This window comes from Corythoichthys intestinalis, chromosome 3 (genome assembly GCF_030265065.1).
Source record: "Corythoichthys intestinalis isolate RoL2023-P3 chromosome 3, ASM3026506v1, whole genome shotgun sequence".
NCBI classification, from domain to species: Eukaryota; Metazoa; Chordata; class Actinopteri; order Syngnathiformes; family Syngnathidae; genus Corythoichthys; species Corythoichthys intestinalis.
The window spans coordinates 46,477,020-46,495,032 of record NC_080397.1 but is presented as its reverse complement, the minus strand read 5'-3'; the positions used below and the strand labels follow the sequence as shown (position 1 = coordinate 46,495,032).

The following is an 18,013-nucleotide window of genomic DNA, read 5'->3' as shown; positions in this document are numbered from 1 at the left end:
TAAGCCTACATTTTGTCTTGGTGCACCTTAAGAAAAAAGTTAGGCACACCAATGCAAAAAGTAAGTGTACAGCCTTGGCAATATACAGTATATCCTCAATGTTAATTTTTCCCAACATCATTCAGGCCTAATTTATATATATATATATATATATTTTTTTAATTATTTTTATTTTTTATTTTATTTTTTTTTTACTTTTTGAGGGCTAAAAGCAACAAAAAAATCCAGAAATACAATTGCATTGCCAAGAAAAATATATAAGTTTCATATATAGGCAGAGTTGACTTTAGTGGCACAGCATGTCGATGACTCCGAAACGCAGTGTTAGCAAAAAAAATAACTTACAAGAATGTTTATAATAATAAGTTGAAAATGAGCGTTTTTTTGTTTCCCATCATTCTTGAGGGGAATTCTAAATCATGCTACTTAGGACAACAATACTTTTCGCCAAGATCGTCATCCACTGAATATGGTACCATGGTATCATGCCAATGTAGTTATCCCCCTGTCAAAAATTGTATCCCCTGGGCTGAGCCATTGCGCTGCACTGATTTGCTTGATTTCCGTGTTTTGGTGATGTAGTTATCTACGAGGTTTTAAAACATGGCCCACCCATCAAAAAAAAAAAAAAAAAAAATCCTGTTGTATAAAGTAACATACGTACTGAACGTAAAAAAGGCAATGTTTTACTCGAAGGATGATATATAACTTATTACTAGAGATGCCGATCGACCGGGTCCGATCACGTCATTTTAAAAGTATCGGAATCGGCGAAAAAATATCAGACATGCCTTTTTTTAATATTTAGATCGTTTTATAATTGTATTTAACGTTACAGACATAATGTGTTACACTCTTCCAGAGTCTTTAGTTTAAGCTTAAGGTAGGGTTATCAAATTTATCGCGTTTACGGCGAGAATTAATATTTTTTACATTTATCACGTTACAATATTTAACGCAATTAACGCATGCGCTGCACGACCCGCTCACGCATTGTCGTGTTCATTCTATAATGGCACCGTTTTACCCATACAGTATATAGAGCTAAAAGGCAGCGTAATATGAGTAGAGTGAATTTTGGCAGCCTTTGGAGCCTTTTTTTAAATGGCTAAAGCCTTAAAATCCCTCTCCCAACGATTAGAATAATCATGGGAAACAATGTGGGGAGGAAGGTAGTAGATGATCTTTTTCTTAACACTCTATGTTATTTCCCAACGCAGAGAAGATATATCAATTGGTACCACGACGCACAGTCATGGTTGCACTTCCCATCATGCATTTGGGCAGAAGTTAAATGGCTACAGTATCGTTTACTGAAAGCTCAACAAATACACTAGATAGCAATATTTAGTCACAATATACAAAGTCACAAGTCTTTCTATCCGTGGATCCCTCTCACAGAAAGAATGTTAATAATGTAAATGCCATCTTGAGGATTTATTGTCATAATAAACAAATACAGTACTTATGTACTGTATGTTGAATGTATATATTCGTCCGAGTTTTATTCATTTTTTTCTTAATGCATTGCCAAAATGTATATGATCGGAAAAAATTATCGGGAATGATTAGAATTGAATCGGGAGCAAAAAAAAAGCAATCGGATCGGGAATATCCGGATCGGCAGCTACTCAAACTAAAACGATCGGGAGCAAAAAACCATGATCGGAACAACCCTAGTTATTACTGTTATTCAAGTCCTGTATGGAGTTTATCCATTTTAATAAAACGACAATGTCCAAAGTGTCCCAAAAAACTGTGGTTCTTTTTTGGCTTCAATTAATTCTTTAAGTCGACAAAACTCCACGTATGTTTTATACTCCGCAACACTCCTGGAAAAATCGGAAGAGGAAGTACTGTATAAAAATTTCAGTACTGTAACATGTTTGGAACATTTGTTCAAATAAAAAAAATAAAAATAAAATTTAAAAAAATAATTAAAAAAAAACTTTTTTCCGGTATCGGATCGGGACTCTGTATCAGCAGATTCTCAAAATCAGGTGACTCGAGTGCAAAAATATGCAATCGGCACATCCGTATTAATGCGTCCAATTACTTATAGTGTACTGTGAAGTACCCCTTCAATTTTGGTGACAGAAGAAAATTGTTTGATATGACATCACGTTCAACTACATGTTTAAAGGGAACTGGTGAACTATTTTCAAACAGACTCACAGGCTACCCAAGTGCAGGAATGAGACCCCTGTGTTATAGTATACAGTTATAGCAGCTGTACACTATCATAGCGATAGCACTCTCACTACATACATTTATAATATGTAATAAATATGAAGTGCGATAGCACTACTCCAGATTGTCCCTAGTTGAATTTATTTTTTGGCTTTTGACCTCAATAGTGAAATTGTAAATTAATTGTATGAGAACTGTCTGATTATCCCCTTATATTTATATATTTTAAGGTAGTTCATTCACAACGTCTGAGTGTATGTTGTCGGCGATTAGCCTAGCAATGATCTTAATTGTGGTTGTCAGCCCCAAACCCTCTAAATATATATTAAATGCATCTTACCAGATATAAAATGACTACTACATAATCTGTGGTAGTCGTTTGGAGCCCAGTTTTCTCGTCGAATTGCAGCAGTCAATCTCGGTCTCCTCTCCGGGTCTCTCGGAATACGGTAAGACTTCAAGTCTCTCCGTCTATCTTTTCTGTTTTTGCAACCGACCGCCACACGACTTCACCATTTTGATTATTAATGTTAACGAGCAGAAAAACACGCCATAATAGGAGGAATTTACGAAGCGCTAATGCATTAACATGACGAGTATACGGACAACATGGCGCGGGGGCGTGGCTGTGACGTCACGTGACTAGGGTCTATAGGAGACATGAAGACGGTGGGGTGAAATGTACTCACTTGGACATTGGACATCCAAGCTGTAAACATGAAAGCACATGTGCATGACAGCATTTGAATGTCAGACTGCAAAGTGATGACACAGTAGTATGGGGGAGACTGTGACAAGTAACGCAAATTAAAGGACGACCTTTCAATACATTTCTAGCCAGGAGCGGACCTTACTGAAAGGAAATCTCTTTAGGTTTCCAAACACGTTTGGTGGAGAAGCAGAGAAAAACAACAATGTGGCTCCAATTCAAACTGGTATTTCCCCTGATTGCAATCACTTGTTATGCTTGTGCAGTGTTTATATAACTAAAACACAAAACAGTTTTGAAGAAGACAAGAAGCGGCACTAACTATAGTGTCGGAATAAAATGTATCCACTGAAAAAAACGGAGTATGCATTATCCATGTACTTTAAATTCTAAATTCAACCACAGGAATGTGCAGATCATAATCCTTTGATTCATGGTGCATACCTCTCCACCATCAGATCCAGCTGGTTCTTGGAGTTCTTGATTTTGTTCTGGGCCTCTGCATTTAGCATGTCAGCAGTATTTTCCCCATTGATGGCCAAGATGACATCACCTGGTTGGAGAGCTGCTTTATCTGCTTTGCTGCCTCCGTTGACCTGTTGATAAAATAAAGAAAGAATTAAGATATATGCACGCCCTACTCAAACTTTTTTTGAAACAAGCAGCTGCACAGACAATTTGTTAATAATAGAAATCTAGCATCAGCAAATTTATAAAAGACAGATGTGGGATTGGGGGTTGAAGTGGAGTAGCTTCCATAACCTTTCATACTCCTTATCCATCTTTCGACCATTATCATATTTATTTGGACTATAAAGCGCACTGGATTATAAGGCGCATCAAAAAATAAGTTTCCATACGTACATAAGGAGCACCTAATTACAAGGCGCAATAGTGCATCATTGTACAGCGTTTGTTCTTTAACTATTAACAACGATATTAATGTTTTATTTATTTTTTGTGGGTTTGATGAATGATAAATATCTGTCTTGAATACTTTACTGAAGCGGTAAAAGACAATTATGCTCCAAAAAAACAAATGTGCTTCGATGTCATTAACCACAACCAGAATTCATATACTAAAGGCACACGGGATTATAAAGTACACTGTCAATTTTGGATTAAACCAAAGGATTTTAGGTGCAAAAATACACCAAAAATACAATTAGAAAGTGCATAAAAGTAGACAGCTAAAAAATAGAAACGAATTAAAATGCCAAATGTACTCAAATAAAGGCTGCAACAACTAATCGATTAATAAATTAGCTGCCAACTAATTTGATAATCGATTTTTGCCGGCAACTATAAGCAGTCCCGTTTGGGTCCTGATTTGTGTGTCATGTGAGGCTGCGTGTGCACCACTGATTAGAGAGAAGAAAAAAAAAGAGAGGGAGTGAGAGAGTGACAGTGAGAGAGAGAGAGTTCACTGCTATACTCAGGTTTAGTTGCTGAATGATAATATTTACACGAGACTTAGATTGTCTTGAGTCTGGTGTGTTGTTAGATCCAGTGTGCCTCCGCCACCGATGATCGTACTGTTTGTATTCTTCGTTGATGAGACATTACTACTTAGCTAATTGGCGATTATGCAAATCAGCCTCTTAAGTGTCCGTTTGTATTATGTTTTGGAGAAGCATATTAGCACTTGAGTTATTGTTAGATAGTAAAGTTGTCTCATTTCTTTTTCGAAAGAAACCACACACATAAACCCATTCATTTAACAGCTTGGAGTCTCCTTTCAACACAAACTCCCATTTAAACTGTAAACTGCCATACAAGAGAGTGTGCTTTGAAATTGGATTTGGATTGTATTTATGAATAACTGTTTGATGAAGAAAAGTGATTCATTACAGTCTGCCTCCTACTTATTCGATTTTGTTGTTTAGTTTGTTTAAAATAAATGAGTCATTGACACAATTTATATCAGCGCTTTACCCACAAGAAAAAAATCAGAAGCACTTTTTTATATATATATATAATGAACCGGAATTTTGTCTGAGTTTTCTACAGAGAAATTTTATTTATGTCTCATAGTCAGAACGTATATTAAAAACTAATAAGTTATATGTACTTTAGACAGTACTGTTGTAGACTCCGGTTGGTCAGAAAGGTGTAATAAAATATTTTTGAACGAAAGTCATCCATTTTGTCTTCATTTTTAATGTCAACATGCCTAAAAAACTTCAAGTTAAATTGGGAAAGTAATTGAAAAAAGTGACATTTACCTGATTAATTATTTTATTAATCGTCTGATTAGTCCATTATAAAAAAAATAATAATAATTGTTAGTTGCAGCCCTAACTCAAAGGCTACCAGATTATGTAATGGTTATAAAATACATGTGCCTGATCCAACAGTCTGTTATACCAACTGTAGAGATGACATCTGCAGTATTAGCGTACATGAAAAAGGGCAATTCATTCACTACCAAAGACGTATAAACAATATGATGTTCAGCTGCTCATACCTAAAGACTGTAAAAAGACTAAAACTTTTCTTTTTTTTTAATGATGAAAGCTGGGATCCTAATCTTTCTTCAGTGAGTTCTGTGTTCATATAGCCATAGATTACAATATTCTGTGGCGCTTGAAAGACTGATATGTCTAGTGACATGTTTGGTAGTGATTGAATTAATAGACATTGGGAGATGTTCCTAGTGCAGCAGACTTTATGGTTTGACCTTTGCGACAAAACTCATACTGTCATATAGTATGTCGAAGCCAATGTCAAGGCACCACATCAGTGAAAATTCTACTTTGAAGGGAGCAAACTCTGGTTTCTGTTTTCAAGACTCCCATACCCGTGCACACCCACACACTTTAATACAAAAGCGAAAATCACTGGCTTAATTACACAACTTATAAAACTTGTGGACTGCCATTTTCAGCGAAATGTGCTTATTATAAGACCGACTTTCAAGCTCACAACTATGAATAAAGAGATGAAGGACAACAAAGAATGCAAAACACTATAACAGGGTTGGACAGTGTGAGCTTTCAGTCTCTAGAGAAAAACGTCTGTATGCAGAGAGAATGCCAGTCACCTTAGCCAAGTAAGAGGGCAGAGGGGCCATGCCTATGACTCTTTAAAAAGGCAATTAAGTGTTGCTGTGGTGACCCACAAAGGCGGGTGCCTTTTTCTGATCAGAACAAGGTTAGATTAACATAAACTAAATGCAACTTGGATGATCTTTTCTCAAGTCTTTGCCCATGTGAAACAAGAAATCACTATTACTCAGGCCAAGATGAATAAAAACAGTGCATCCACGACAATGTCAAGTGACAGCAGATTAACCACCTGAGCCTGATGGCTTCTAGACTACAGATGGGGTTGTGTAGTGTGGTATGAAAAAGTATCTGAACCTTTTGGAATTTGTCACATTTCTGCATAAAATCGCCATCAAATGTGATCAGATCTTTGTCAAAATCACACAGATGTAAAAACAGTGTCTGCTTTAACTAAAGCCACCCAAACATTTATAGGTTTTCATATTTTAACGACGATAGCATGCAAACAATGACAGAAGGGGGAAAAATAAGTGAACTCTCTTCCTAAGGAGACTTAAAGAGCAGTTGAAACCAATCTTTACCAAACAATTTAAGTCAGGTGTATGCCAAATCACTGATAAGTTGTTTAAAGCTGCCCTGCTCACTATTAAACACACACCTCGTAAGAATTGCCCTGATGAGAAGCATTGTTTGATGTGCATCATGGCTCAGTCAAAACAGCTGTCTGGAGACCTGCGATCAAGGATTGTTGATTTGTATAAAGCTGGGAAAGGCTACAAAACCATCTCTAAAAGTCTGGATGTTCATCAATCAACAGTCAGAGAAGTTGTCTACAAATGGAGAGAGTTTGGCACCGTTGCTTCTCTCACAAGGGGTGGCAGTCTATCTTCGATGACACCAAGAGTTCAGCACAGAATACTCAGAAAGGCAAAAATGAACCCTAGAGTGTCTGCTAAAGACTTACATAAATTCCTGGCACAGTCCAATATCTCTGTGCACACATCAAATATATGTAAAGCTATGGCCAAGAATGGTGGTTCATGGGAGGACTCCACGGAGGAAGCCACTGCTGTCTAAAAAAAAACATTGTTGCTGGTTTAATGTTTGCAAAAAGGCACTTGGACACTCCACAGAAGTTTTGACAAAATATTTTGTGGACTGATGAAACCAAAGTTGAATTATTTGGGAGTAACACACAATGTTATGTGTGGAGGAAAAAAATGGAACAGCTCACCAACATTAACGCCTCATCCCCACCGTGAAGCAAGGTGGGGAGAGCATCAATTATTTGGGGATGTTTTGCTGCCTCAGGGCCTGGACAACTTGAAATCATTAATGAAAGAATGAATTCATAAGTTTATCAGGATGTTTTGCAGGAAAACTTGAGAGCGTCTGTCAGACAGTTGAAGCTAAAATGACAATGGATGCTGCAACAAGACAATGATCCAAAACACAGAAGTAAATCGACTTCAGAATGGTTTCAAAAGAACAAAATACACTTTCTGGAGTGGCCAAGTCAAAGTCCAGACTTGAATACCATTGAGATGCTGTGGCATGACATCAAGATGGCGATTCATGACAGACATCCAGGAATCTGACTTAACTACAGCAGTTTTATAGAGAAGAATGGGCCAAGATTAGTCCTGATCGATGTGCCAGACTGATCTGCAGCTACAGGAAGTGTCTGGTTGAAGTTATTGCTGCCAAAGGGAGGGGGGCACAAAATATTAAATGTGATGGTTTACCTAGTTATTTTTCCCCTCTTCTGTCATTGTTTGCGTACTATCCTCATTAAAATATGAAAACCTATATATGTTTGGGTGGTTTTAGTTAAAGCAGACAGTTTTTTCATCTGTGTGATTTTAACAAAGATCAGATTACATTTTATGGAGATTTAATGCAGAAATGTGAGAAATTCCAAAAGGTTCAGATACTTTTTCACACCACTGTAGTAATGTCGGCCATTAATCAGACTGGTCATTACCAATCATTTCCTGAATGCATTTCTCACCACAATTCTGTTTAAGACTTCAGAGAAAATGTTTGATATTTCAGACAAGAGAAAACATTGGTGTTGTTGACGACTGGTCAGTGGGAACAAAATCAGACCTAGAGCACAATATTTATGTAAAGCCACACACAACTTTCCAAGAGGGCAAATAAATGTTTTGGGAGTCAAGGGGGATTGAAACTCCGAGCATTGTAAGCATCGCTTCTGCCACAAGTTTCTAACAAATTTATACTCTGTGTGCTAAAGAGCTGCAGGGTTTGTGAATAAAGACAATGACGTGGGCGCAGGATACGCAGTGTGCAGAGCAGTCTAAACACTGGGGGGCAGATATGCAAAACACCAGATTTATGTAAAAACTACTGTTATATGCGGTACGTGCATGTTATTGAGGGGCGAAAAGCGAATCCATACTTAAACATATTCAGCTATGCTCTTCAGACCAGGAACACCTACCCTTCCACCTCAACTTCCACTGTAACTGTAATCAGTGGTTTCCTTCTAATGTAATCTACTTCCATTCTGTTCTAATGGGTTTGGCATGCAAGGAAATAGGTATGAGGCAGCCTGTGGATGCAAACAAAGACAAGAAAAGGGACGTAGTGAGGAGGAAATTGACTTTACATGGCATTCTATTACAGTCTGTGTTTTGACAAAAACAGAGGATACGATTTGATAACGCAAGAAGAGGTTCAACAGCAGGGCGGGTCTGGACAAATACCTTAGATACTGTTATGGCCTTTTTGAAGTCCCTTCCTCCAACTATTCTGAAGCCCCATGGCGATGGACCGATCAGGCTTACAGTCAGTGCCATTGATCAGGCTGGCACACACGCTTGAGAACCTATAATCAAAACAAAGACAATTTTAGCAAATGTCAGAGACACAGATGCATATGTACTTAAATGTTTTAACAGTGAATATCAGATTATATGACTTGACAATAAAAATCAAAGTGAAGACACCGAACATAGAAATGCGCTTTCATCTACCACTTTCAGTTTCACTAGACTTAAATCACTTTGACATGAACTGCATAACCACATCAAACAGGAATGGTAGGAATCTAGAATTGAACTAGGAACACATGACTAACATTATTCAAGCACCTGCAAAGGCAAATTGTTTCAATAAATCTGAATGGACATTTGAGACAAGGAAAATAACTGCATGTTGTCAAAGGACTGGAGTGCGTTAAATTTAATATACAGTAGCCCTGTAACTTTATTGACCTGAGGTTGCATTTGCGGGCATGTTGTGTGGTAGGCTGGTTTATACAGTACGAATAGGTACACTTTGCAAAGATAAATAAAAAATAGTAATACATTTTAATTTAAGGGACACGGGTAAGTTAATTTCCTTACGCTGCCGGCCAAAAGTATTGGCACCCCTGCAATTCTGTCAGATAATGCTCAATTTCTCCCACAAAATGATTGCAATTACAAATGCTTTGGTAGAAATATCTTCATTTATTTTGCTTGCAATGAAAAAACACAGAAGAGAATAGGGGGGAAAAAAATCATTATCCTTGTACAAAAAACTCCAAAAATGGGCCAGACCAAAGTATTGGCACCCTTTGAAAAATCATGTGATACTTCTCTAATTTGTGTAATTAACAGCACCTGTTGCTTACCTGTAGCACATAACATGTGGTGGCAATAACTAAATCACACTTGCAGCCAGTTAAAATGGATTAAAGTTGACTCAACCACTGTCCCGTGTCATTGTGTGTACCACATTGAGCATGGGGAAAGAAAAAAAGAAGACCAAAGAACTATCTGAGGACTTGAGAAGCAAAATTGTGAGGAAACATGGACAGTCTCAAGACCACAAGTCCATCTCCAAAGCCTGAATGTTCCTCTGTCTACCATGCGCAGTGTCATCAATAAGTGTAGAGCCCATTGCATTGTGGCTAAGCTCCCTAGATGTGGACGAAAAGAAAAATTGACGAGAAATTTCAACGAAAAATTGTGTGGATGGTGGATAAAGAACCTCGACTAACATCCAAATAAATTCAAGCTGTCCTGCTGTCCAAGGGTACAACAGTGTCAACCCTTACTACCTGTCGGCGTATGAATGAAAAGGGATTCTATGGTAGGATACCCAAGAAGACCCCACTTCTGACCCAGAGACATAAAAAAGCCAGGCTGGAGTTTGCCAAAACTTATTCAAGAAAGCCAAAAACGTTTTGGAAGAATGTTCTCTGGTCAGACGAGACAAAAGAAGACCTTTTTGGGACAATCACCATAGAGTTTAGAGGGAAAAAACGAGGCCTTTAAAGAAAAGAACACTGTCCCCACAGTCAAACATGGCAGAGGTTCCCTGATATTTTGGGGTTGCTTTGCTACCTCTGGCACTGGACTGCTTGACCGTGTGCATGGCATTATGAAGTCTGAAGATTACCAACAAATTTTGCAGTATAATGTAGGGCCCAGTGTGAGAAAGCTGCGTCTCCCTCAGAGGTCATGGGTCTTCCGACAGGACAATGACCCAAAACACACTTCAAAAAGCACTAGAAAATGGTTTGAGAGAAGACTGGAGACTTGTAAAATGGCCAGCAATGAGTCCAGACCTGAATCCCATAGAACACCTGTGGAGGGATCTGGAAAATGGCAAATTGCAGAAGGCACCTTTCAAATCTCAGAGATCTGGAGCCGTTGGCCAAAGAAGAATGGTCTAAAATTCCAGCAGAACATTGTAAGAAACTCATTGATGGATACCAGAAGCGGTTGTTCGCAGTTATTTTTTCTAAAAGTTGTGCTACCAAGTGTTAGGCTGAGGGTGCCAATATTTTTTTTCATTCCAAGCAAAATGAATGAAGATATTAGTACCAATGCATTTGTAAATTCAATCATTTTCTGGGAGAAATTGAGCAATATCTGACAGAATTGCAGGGGTGCCAATACTATTGGCCAGCAGTGTATAACAGCCCAATATGTATGCTCCTCAAAATATATATTATAATTTTGTTCCAGTCCAAGTTTGTCTCATCTTATGTATCAAATCCTAACGCATATCAAGGGTGTTCTCCATCAATAATGTCTCAGTAACATACACATTAACCATGTGTTGTATAAATTATTTAACCCGACACTTTCAGGAACTCGAAGTGAGGCAAACGCATAAACTCCATTACTGCTTCAGAGAATATGATGTACTGTTTATCTTCAGGCTCTCCATTAAACCTTCAAAGAAAATGAGGAGCAAATTAGGGAACTGTCTGCTAAGCTTCCACTCAAGTGATGCAGATTGCATTTCTCAAATTTTCCCCACATTACCGGAGCACATTTGATTGTTCACATATTAAAATACTTATCCAAGATGAGCAATGCAGACCCAGTTCAGGAAGCAATTCGCAGAATTACTAGACTCGCCATTACCAAGGCTATTTAATTGGAGCTATTCAGACTACAACAGGGAGAAGAGGACTCACAACTATAGTTCCAAGAAACCCACAAACTTTGAGCATAAACGGCTATTATCGACCTTGAACTGTGCAAGCACCAGCATTAGCATTGTAAAAAAGCAAGTGGTGCATATTGTCACAGTAAGAGCTATTAAAACAGAAGAAAAACCTTGCACCCGTAGCTGAACCTAGCTTCAAATTACACTTGCATATGGAAAAGTGCTGAAGTGTTTGAGGATACAGCTTTCACACCAAGCGCTATCGGTTCAGTCAGATAAAAAGCAAATTCATAAAAGGGGACTTGTATTCTGGTAGCGTTTAGCCTATGCTGCCGCAATACTCTGGACTCAATTCAACACATTCAAACAATAGGAGGAATTCTTCTCATGAAATCACCATTTGGCTTAGTGTTCAGCATCAGCTGGGCTGCATTGTGGAAAATAGAAATGGGTAAAATTATGTTCTGAAGAACTGCAAGGAAACTGAATTGTTTTTAACCTTTCATATTCATTTGCACCTACAATTGTACAAATATGAAACATGTACATCCAAGGTTTATTGGAAGAGGCATCTCTTCAAGGTGTAAGCGATTATTTAATCTAGGTGTTAAGATAAAATAGAGTTTACTGAATTTAGGGTAAGGATTTAAAGTTGCTTTTTACCCATAAATTAACTCTATGCATAATAATATCAGATTGGTACATGATAGTAAAAATGAGATGTCCATTACATAGTTTTCATAATAGATGTTATTGTTGTTAATAATTAGCGCTGTCAGATTTATCGCGTTAACGGGCGGTAATTAATTTTTTAAATTAATCACGTTAAAATATTTGACACATTTAACGCATGCGCGGAATGACCCGCTCATGCATTGCCTCAAACAGATTACAATGACACCGCTTTTTGCACATTGAGAGCTAAGAGGCAGCTAAAAGGCGAGTGGACACGGGTGTTCATTGGACCGCGCTGTTTATTGGCATAAGCTTCGGCAACTCCTTCACAACAAACATAAGTATCATTTAGTGAAAGCACAACAAAAATAATATCCCCATCTCTACATAAGTATCATTTAGTTAAAGCACAACAAAAATAATATCCCTATCTCTCTCCAAAAAAAAAATCATTCCCAATCAAAATAGCTATGCAAAATAAACATAAAACTTACTCAGACTTTGATCAAACTCTATTCAAACATTTCGTTTAGCTCAACAAATACACTGGATGGCAATATTTAGTCACAATATACAAACTATCAGAGGTCTCGTACGTTGTGAAGCCAGCACTCAAATGACCGTGTACAATGTATGGACCGGTAAACAGGGAACCACGGCGTCAGTCGAGGGACATAACACACACATTGGCTCGATTTCTAGGTAATTTAAAACTCGCCATTGACACCTTGTAGTGTATTTCAATCACTACCCTACGTAGTTAAAGACACTGTGGAAGAACGGCAGGAAACCCATGTGACATCACCGCTCGGCGACGTCAACAATGGCGAGCTACTAGTTTATTTTTTGAGTGAAAATTTTACAAATTTTATTAAAATGAAAACATTGAGGGGTTTTAATATAAAATTACTATGACTTGTACTAACATTTATCTTTTAAGAACTACAAGTCTTTCTATCCGTGGATCCCTTTCAATCATTTTAATGCCATCTTGTGGATTTATTGTTATAACAAACAAATACAGTACTTATGTACAGTCTGTTGAATGTATATATCCGTCTTGTGTCTTACCTTTCCATTCCAACAATAATTTACAGAAAAATATAATATTTTAGAGATGGTTTGAATTACAATTAATTACGATTATTTTTAAGCTGTGATTAACTCAATTAAAAATGTTAATCGTTTGACAGCCCTATTAATAATAATAGACACAAGTCTATTATAAGAAATGATTTATATTTTCCAGCACATGTTAAGGCAAGGCAAGGCAAATTTATTTATATAGCACAATTCAACACAAGGCAATTCAAAGTGCTTCAAAGTGTGTTAAGGTTAAACTATGTTGGTCTGAGGTCATCACTTGGCTCTATTAATGTATAGGAGAATATTTTCAGTCAAATAAATCCTCAGTTGCTATGTGTAAAGTCATTTTGTCACTATTGTGAGCCAACATATGGAAGCAACGCAAGGGCGAACAGCGAGCCTATTTGAAATTTGAAATTTAAATGTCTGCTTCAACATGCAGAGAGAACCTCCAGGGTTCTACAAATATGACTTCAACTTGATTTGAAAACAGCCTGTTCATGTGAATATGAACATTCTCTATTCATACACAGTGTTCGGAGCCAAATATTTCACGGCAACTACGGCAAAAGGCAGATGAATGAAAATGAAGTATTTACACCAGAGTATATCGTTCGGAGTCAGTTTGGCTGACATCCAACACCAACATAAGGGAAACGCAACACTAAACTTGTATTTGCTGGGACCTGCAATAGGTGCAGAATGAGTTAAACTTGCTAGCACAAGTCTGTAGATGAATGTGTAATTGGCAAGAGTTTTAGGGATGATAATGCATGCATTCTTCCTTTGATTTGATATAGACTGCTGGAAAAATAATAAATCCAAAACTAAGATGCTTTATGCTGAATGTACTGTAACTATTCTAGTGGAATGCATGTGTTTGTTTCTCTTCTAGGAGTCAGTCCAATCTTGGGGTAGTCCCCACCCCACAATCATAAAACTCTAAAGGCTTGTCCTTTCATGCCGGATGATTGGGCCCACGGTGCACAAGACGTTTTGATGTCTTATTTGCCTCATTTCCCAGCCTGTCGCCTCAAATTAATCAGATTTTGAGGGGGGTGTTACTGTGTGCTAATCTCCTCTAGCACCAATACCGTAGCTTAAATAGACATGTTGATATCGTCTCTTAAACAGCTTTCTTTTTCTTGGTAGTTGTAGGTTCATATTCGGCCTCTACCCCTTCTTAAAACAAGCCATTTGTCCAATTGTGGGCTCTCCACCCTGCGTATGCACCAGAGTTTGATGGGAATAACTTTTTGGGTCCTGTATCTTAGTGCAAACAGTGTGGTTAAGGAAGATGGGTAAGGAATAAGGACCAAACTTTTATACAGACCTTTATAGGCAGGTCTAGCAATACTATTCAACAATTTTGAGATGAATTATAAAACACCAACTCCAATGAAGTCGGGTTGTGTGCAATAATTAAATAAAAATACAATACGTATTCTTTATTTCACTATCAGTTGACGAGACAGCTCCTCCAGACATTGTGCCACGGCTTCCCGTAGGGGGCCGGGCCACGCAGAGCATCAGGAAGCTTTCACTGCAATAAACTCAAACGCGCGTCCATTATGAGCGGTGGATAGAAACCTCCCTCCAGATGCCTTCAAGAGGTTGCGCTGGCAGCCAAAGCTGCTAGCCTGGGCTTTTGGTTTAGTAGTCAGTGCACACGCCTGCCGTGCTGGACACGTCGTGTGGTGCAGGTACGAGTCCTGACCTGGACGAGGGGGATGGATTGCGTCGTGCGGCGCGGCCCCATGCAAAACGGTGACACATACAACCAGACAGGAGTGTCTACATAAAATATAAAATAGCACCATGCATGCACTTTGAAACGTGGAAAAAATAGGGGAAAAAAATAAAAAATAGCGTAAATTTAGGTTGAAATATTTACGTAAATTGAATGACAATGGCCCAGTTTTTTGCTTTTAACAAAGAATCTAGACTGATTTACGTTCATATCTATAAACATTCCGGGAATTACACATTTATTTACAAGAATTTGTAACTTAAAAAGCTCTTTGTTTTGTGATGGTCGCCATGTTGGATTTTGTATCCATACAGAATAGCGTAACTTTACCTTCAAATAATCAGGTAATTTTCGGTCAACTGCCCGTTTTTGGCACACAAAAAAACTAGTCATTTAGACGTTTCGAAAATCATTAAAAAAAAAAAAAAATCGATTTTTACGCGTTTTATTTTGTGTAACATTTCATCTAAAAACGACGAGGGCCAAATAGCCAGCAAGACATGCTGAGGCAATAGTGACATCGGAATTCAACATAAATAAATTGTGATTGTATATAGAAAAATGCAGAATTTGCTTTTATGTAGTAAAATTAAGAAGATTTTGCAAGCTTTCCTGAAGTGTTGAGGTTTTTTTTTTTGGTGTGTCTTAAATTCGCTCATTTAAAATTTAATGCCTGCAACACATTCCCAAAAATCTGGGACAGGGGCATGTTTCTACTATGCAACATCACCTTTCCTTGTAATAACACTCGTTGAGCAAGGACTAATTGTTACCTCTTTGTTGGTAGAGTTACCGTTTCAGATTCTTCCTAGATGTACAACCTCTGTTGCTCAAGAGTTGGAATTTGCATTTCCTCAAACCCCCACAACCCCAACATCCCACCTTTGTTTGATCATATCATTTATCCCCTTTCCTATCAAATTCTAAATGAGACGATATTATCAATCTTTGAGCTTTAAAGTGCCATACTGTACCAGTATATCTTGCCGTTGTAGTGAGTTCAATTGCATATAGGTTTAAAAAGATATGCAAGTCCTTGTATTTATTTTTTATGCATTTTAGTTGGTAAACATTGTAGGGCTGTCAAATTTATCGCATTAATGGGCGGTAATTAATTTTTTAAATTAATCACGTTACAATAATTTACACAATTAACACATGCACAGAATTACCCCGTTATGCGTTGCCTCAAACAGTTTACAATGACGCCGTTTTAGCACATTGAGAGCGAAATGGCAGAGAAATGCGAGTGGACACAGGCGTTCATTGGACCGCGCCTTTTATTGGCTTAAGCTTTGACAGCCACAACTAACAGTCATGAATGCCCAACTTCCCATCATGCATTTGGGCGGAGAAAAAGACTATCTTTTCCTTAACACGCTTAATTGAACACAACGCAGAACATATTGAATACCATTTGCAGCCACTACTGACAGTCATGGGTGCCCAACTTCCCATCATGCATTTGAGCGGAGCAGGAGACCATTTTTTTCTTAACACGCCTAATTGAACACAATGCAGAACATATTGTATACCATTTGCAGCCACCACTGACAGTCATGGTTGCCCAACTTCCCATCATGCATCTGGGCGGACCGAGCAGGAGACGTTCTTTTTCTTAACCCTTGAGAGTCGAAGGACGCGCCGGCGCGTCCTCAGCGCACGTCGTCTTTGAAGCGCCCTCACGTTTTAAATACGTCACCCACATGCCGTTGGTTGGTCTCGTTTTAAAGTGCGGAAGTTGCGGTTTACTCTCATTATTTGAAGTCAATCGACCAATTAAAACGTGAGATATTGTCATTTAAGTTTTATAGTTTTATTGTCCTCTCAAAAAAACATTAAAACGCTGCATGGATCATTTGTTTGTGTCTATATTTCCATCATTTCTTGTCCTTTTTCAAAACGGAAGCTCCATGAAAAAACCACAATTCAAACGAACCCTTTCGAAGTCACAGTGGAAGCACAAAATACGTTTTTTAAATAAATATAACTGCCATGCGAGGTTCCACCGAACGAGAGGGAGGAGTGTTCTGAAGCAGCGAGGTGGCGAGCCGACGGCCGTTTGGATCGAGCAGCGACTTTGTGTGACTTTGAGAATGAACGGAAAACTAAATTTAGCGCAAGCAATTGTGCTATTTGATCAACTTGAGGAAGAGGATGGTCCAAATTCGTCATCATCGTCTTCTTCGGAAGAGTCCTCGAGTGAAGATAGTGACGTATTTGAACACGTGGGTGACGCCATCGACGAGCAGAGGTAAGCAAACTCACTTTTTTTTTTTTTTTAGGCTGGAAAAAGTTTCTTTTGAAAGTTTCTTTTGATATTGCATGACAAAGTTAATTTTGATGCAATATAAGTGTGTGTTTGTGTATATAATAATAAAATGTGCATATCAGATCAAAGTCGTACGTGAACTGTGTGTATCCAAGGCAGGAATTTATAATTGTGGTGATCTTCTTTCTATATGAAGATTAGGGATGTAGCACATATTCAGCTATGGTATTCTTTCTATTGTCATACATATAGATTTCCATTATTATTTATTGCTGTATATATTTTTATTTTATACTTTATTATTTTCATAAATACTGACTTTTTTTCATGTACATTTATAGTGACAATGAAAGTAAAGTGAAATGAAAATGGAAGGGTGGAAAGAGGACCAACACCCCATGGAAGTGTGGGCTGTGTGATGTCGCCCTGTTTCGAATTCCAGGACGAAACTGCTTTTTGGAGTGCCATGCCTGAAAAAAATTTAACTTGTTTATTGTAAATATTTTTGAAAATACTTTTTCCCCCCCAATGTTATATATATATATACATTTTTTCCCACAATCAGTCTTCTCAATTTGTGTATATAAATGTGTGTTCAAGAAGCTTGATTGTGTGTATATAGTTTTCATCAGGTGATGGGCCGCAATACCTAAACTCATAAAGAGATGGTCTCTAAACACTTTTTGTGTTAGATGGTATATATTTTTTCACTGTTCGGTCTGCTGTATATAACCTGTTTTGACTAGAGCATGTATAAAGGCAAAAAACGCCTATGCTATACCTGTTGTTTATGTTGAATTTTCAAATATAAGACTATTTATTCTAAATTTTTTTGGTTGAAAGTTCATCCTAACATGTTGAATAACTATTACAAAGTTTCAAAACGGTTCGTTACGCATGTTTGGTTGTCA

At 37.8% G+C, this 18,013-nt stretch overlaps 1 protein-coding gene across 1 annotated transcript in view; it reads right to left on the bottom strand.

Moving 5' to 3' along the window:
• Nucleotides 1–18,013, bottom strand: part of pdlim2 (PDZ and LIM domain 2 (mystique)) — a 72,288-nt gene that overhangs the window by 48,961 nt on the left and 5,314 nt on the right. Inside the window, exons 2-3 of the mRNA XM_057831363.1 lie at nucleotides 8,637–8,758; nucleotides 3,344–3,495 (exon numbers count right to left, since the gene is read on the bottom strand). Of these exons, the coding sequence (XP_057687346.1) occupies nucleotides 3,344–3,495; nucleotides 8,637–8,729 (245 nt within the window). The 5' untranslated portion in view covers nucleotides 8,730–8,758. The remainder of the gene's footprint in view (nucleotides 1–3,343; nucleotides 3,496–8,636; nucleotides 8,759–18,013) is intronic.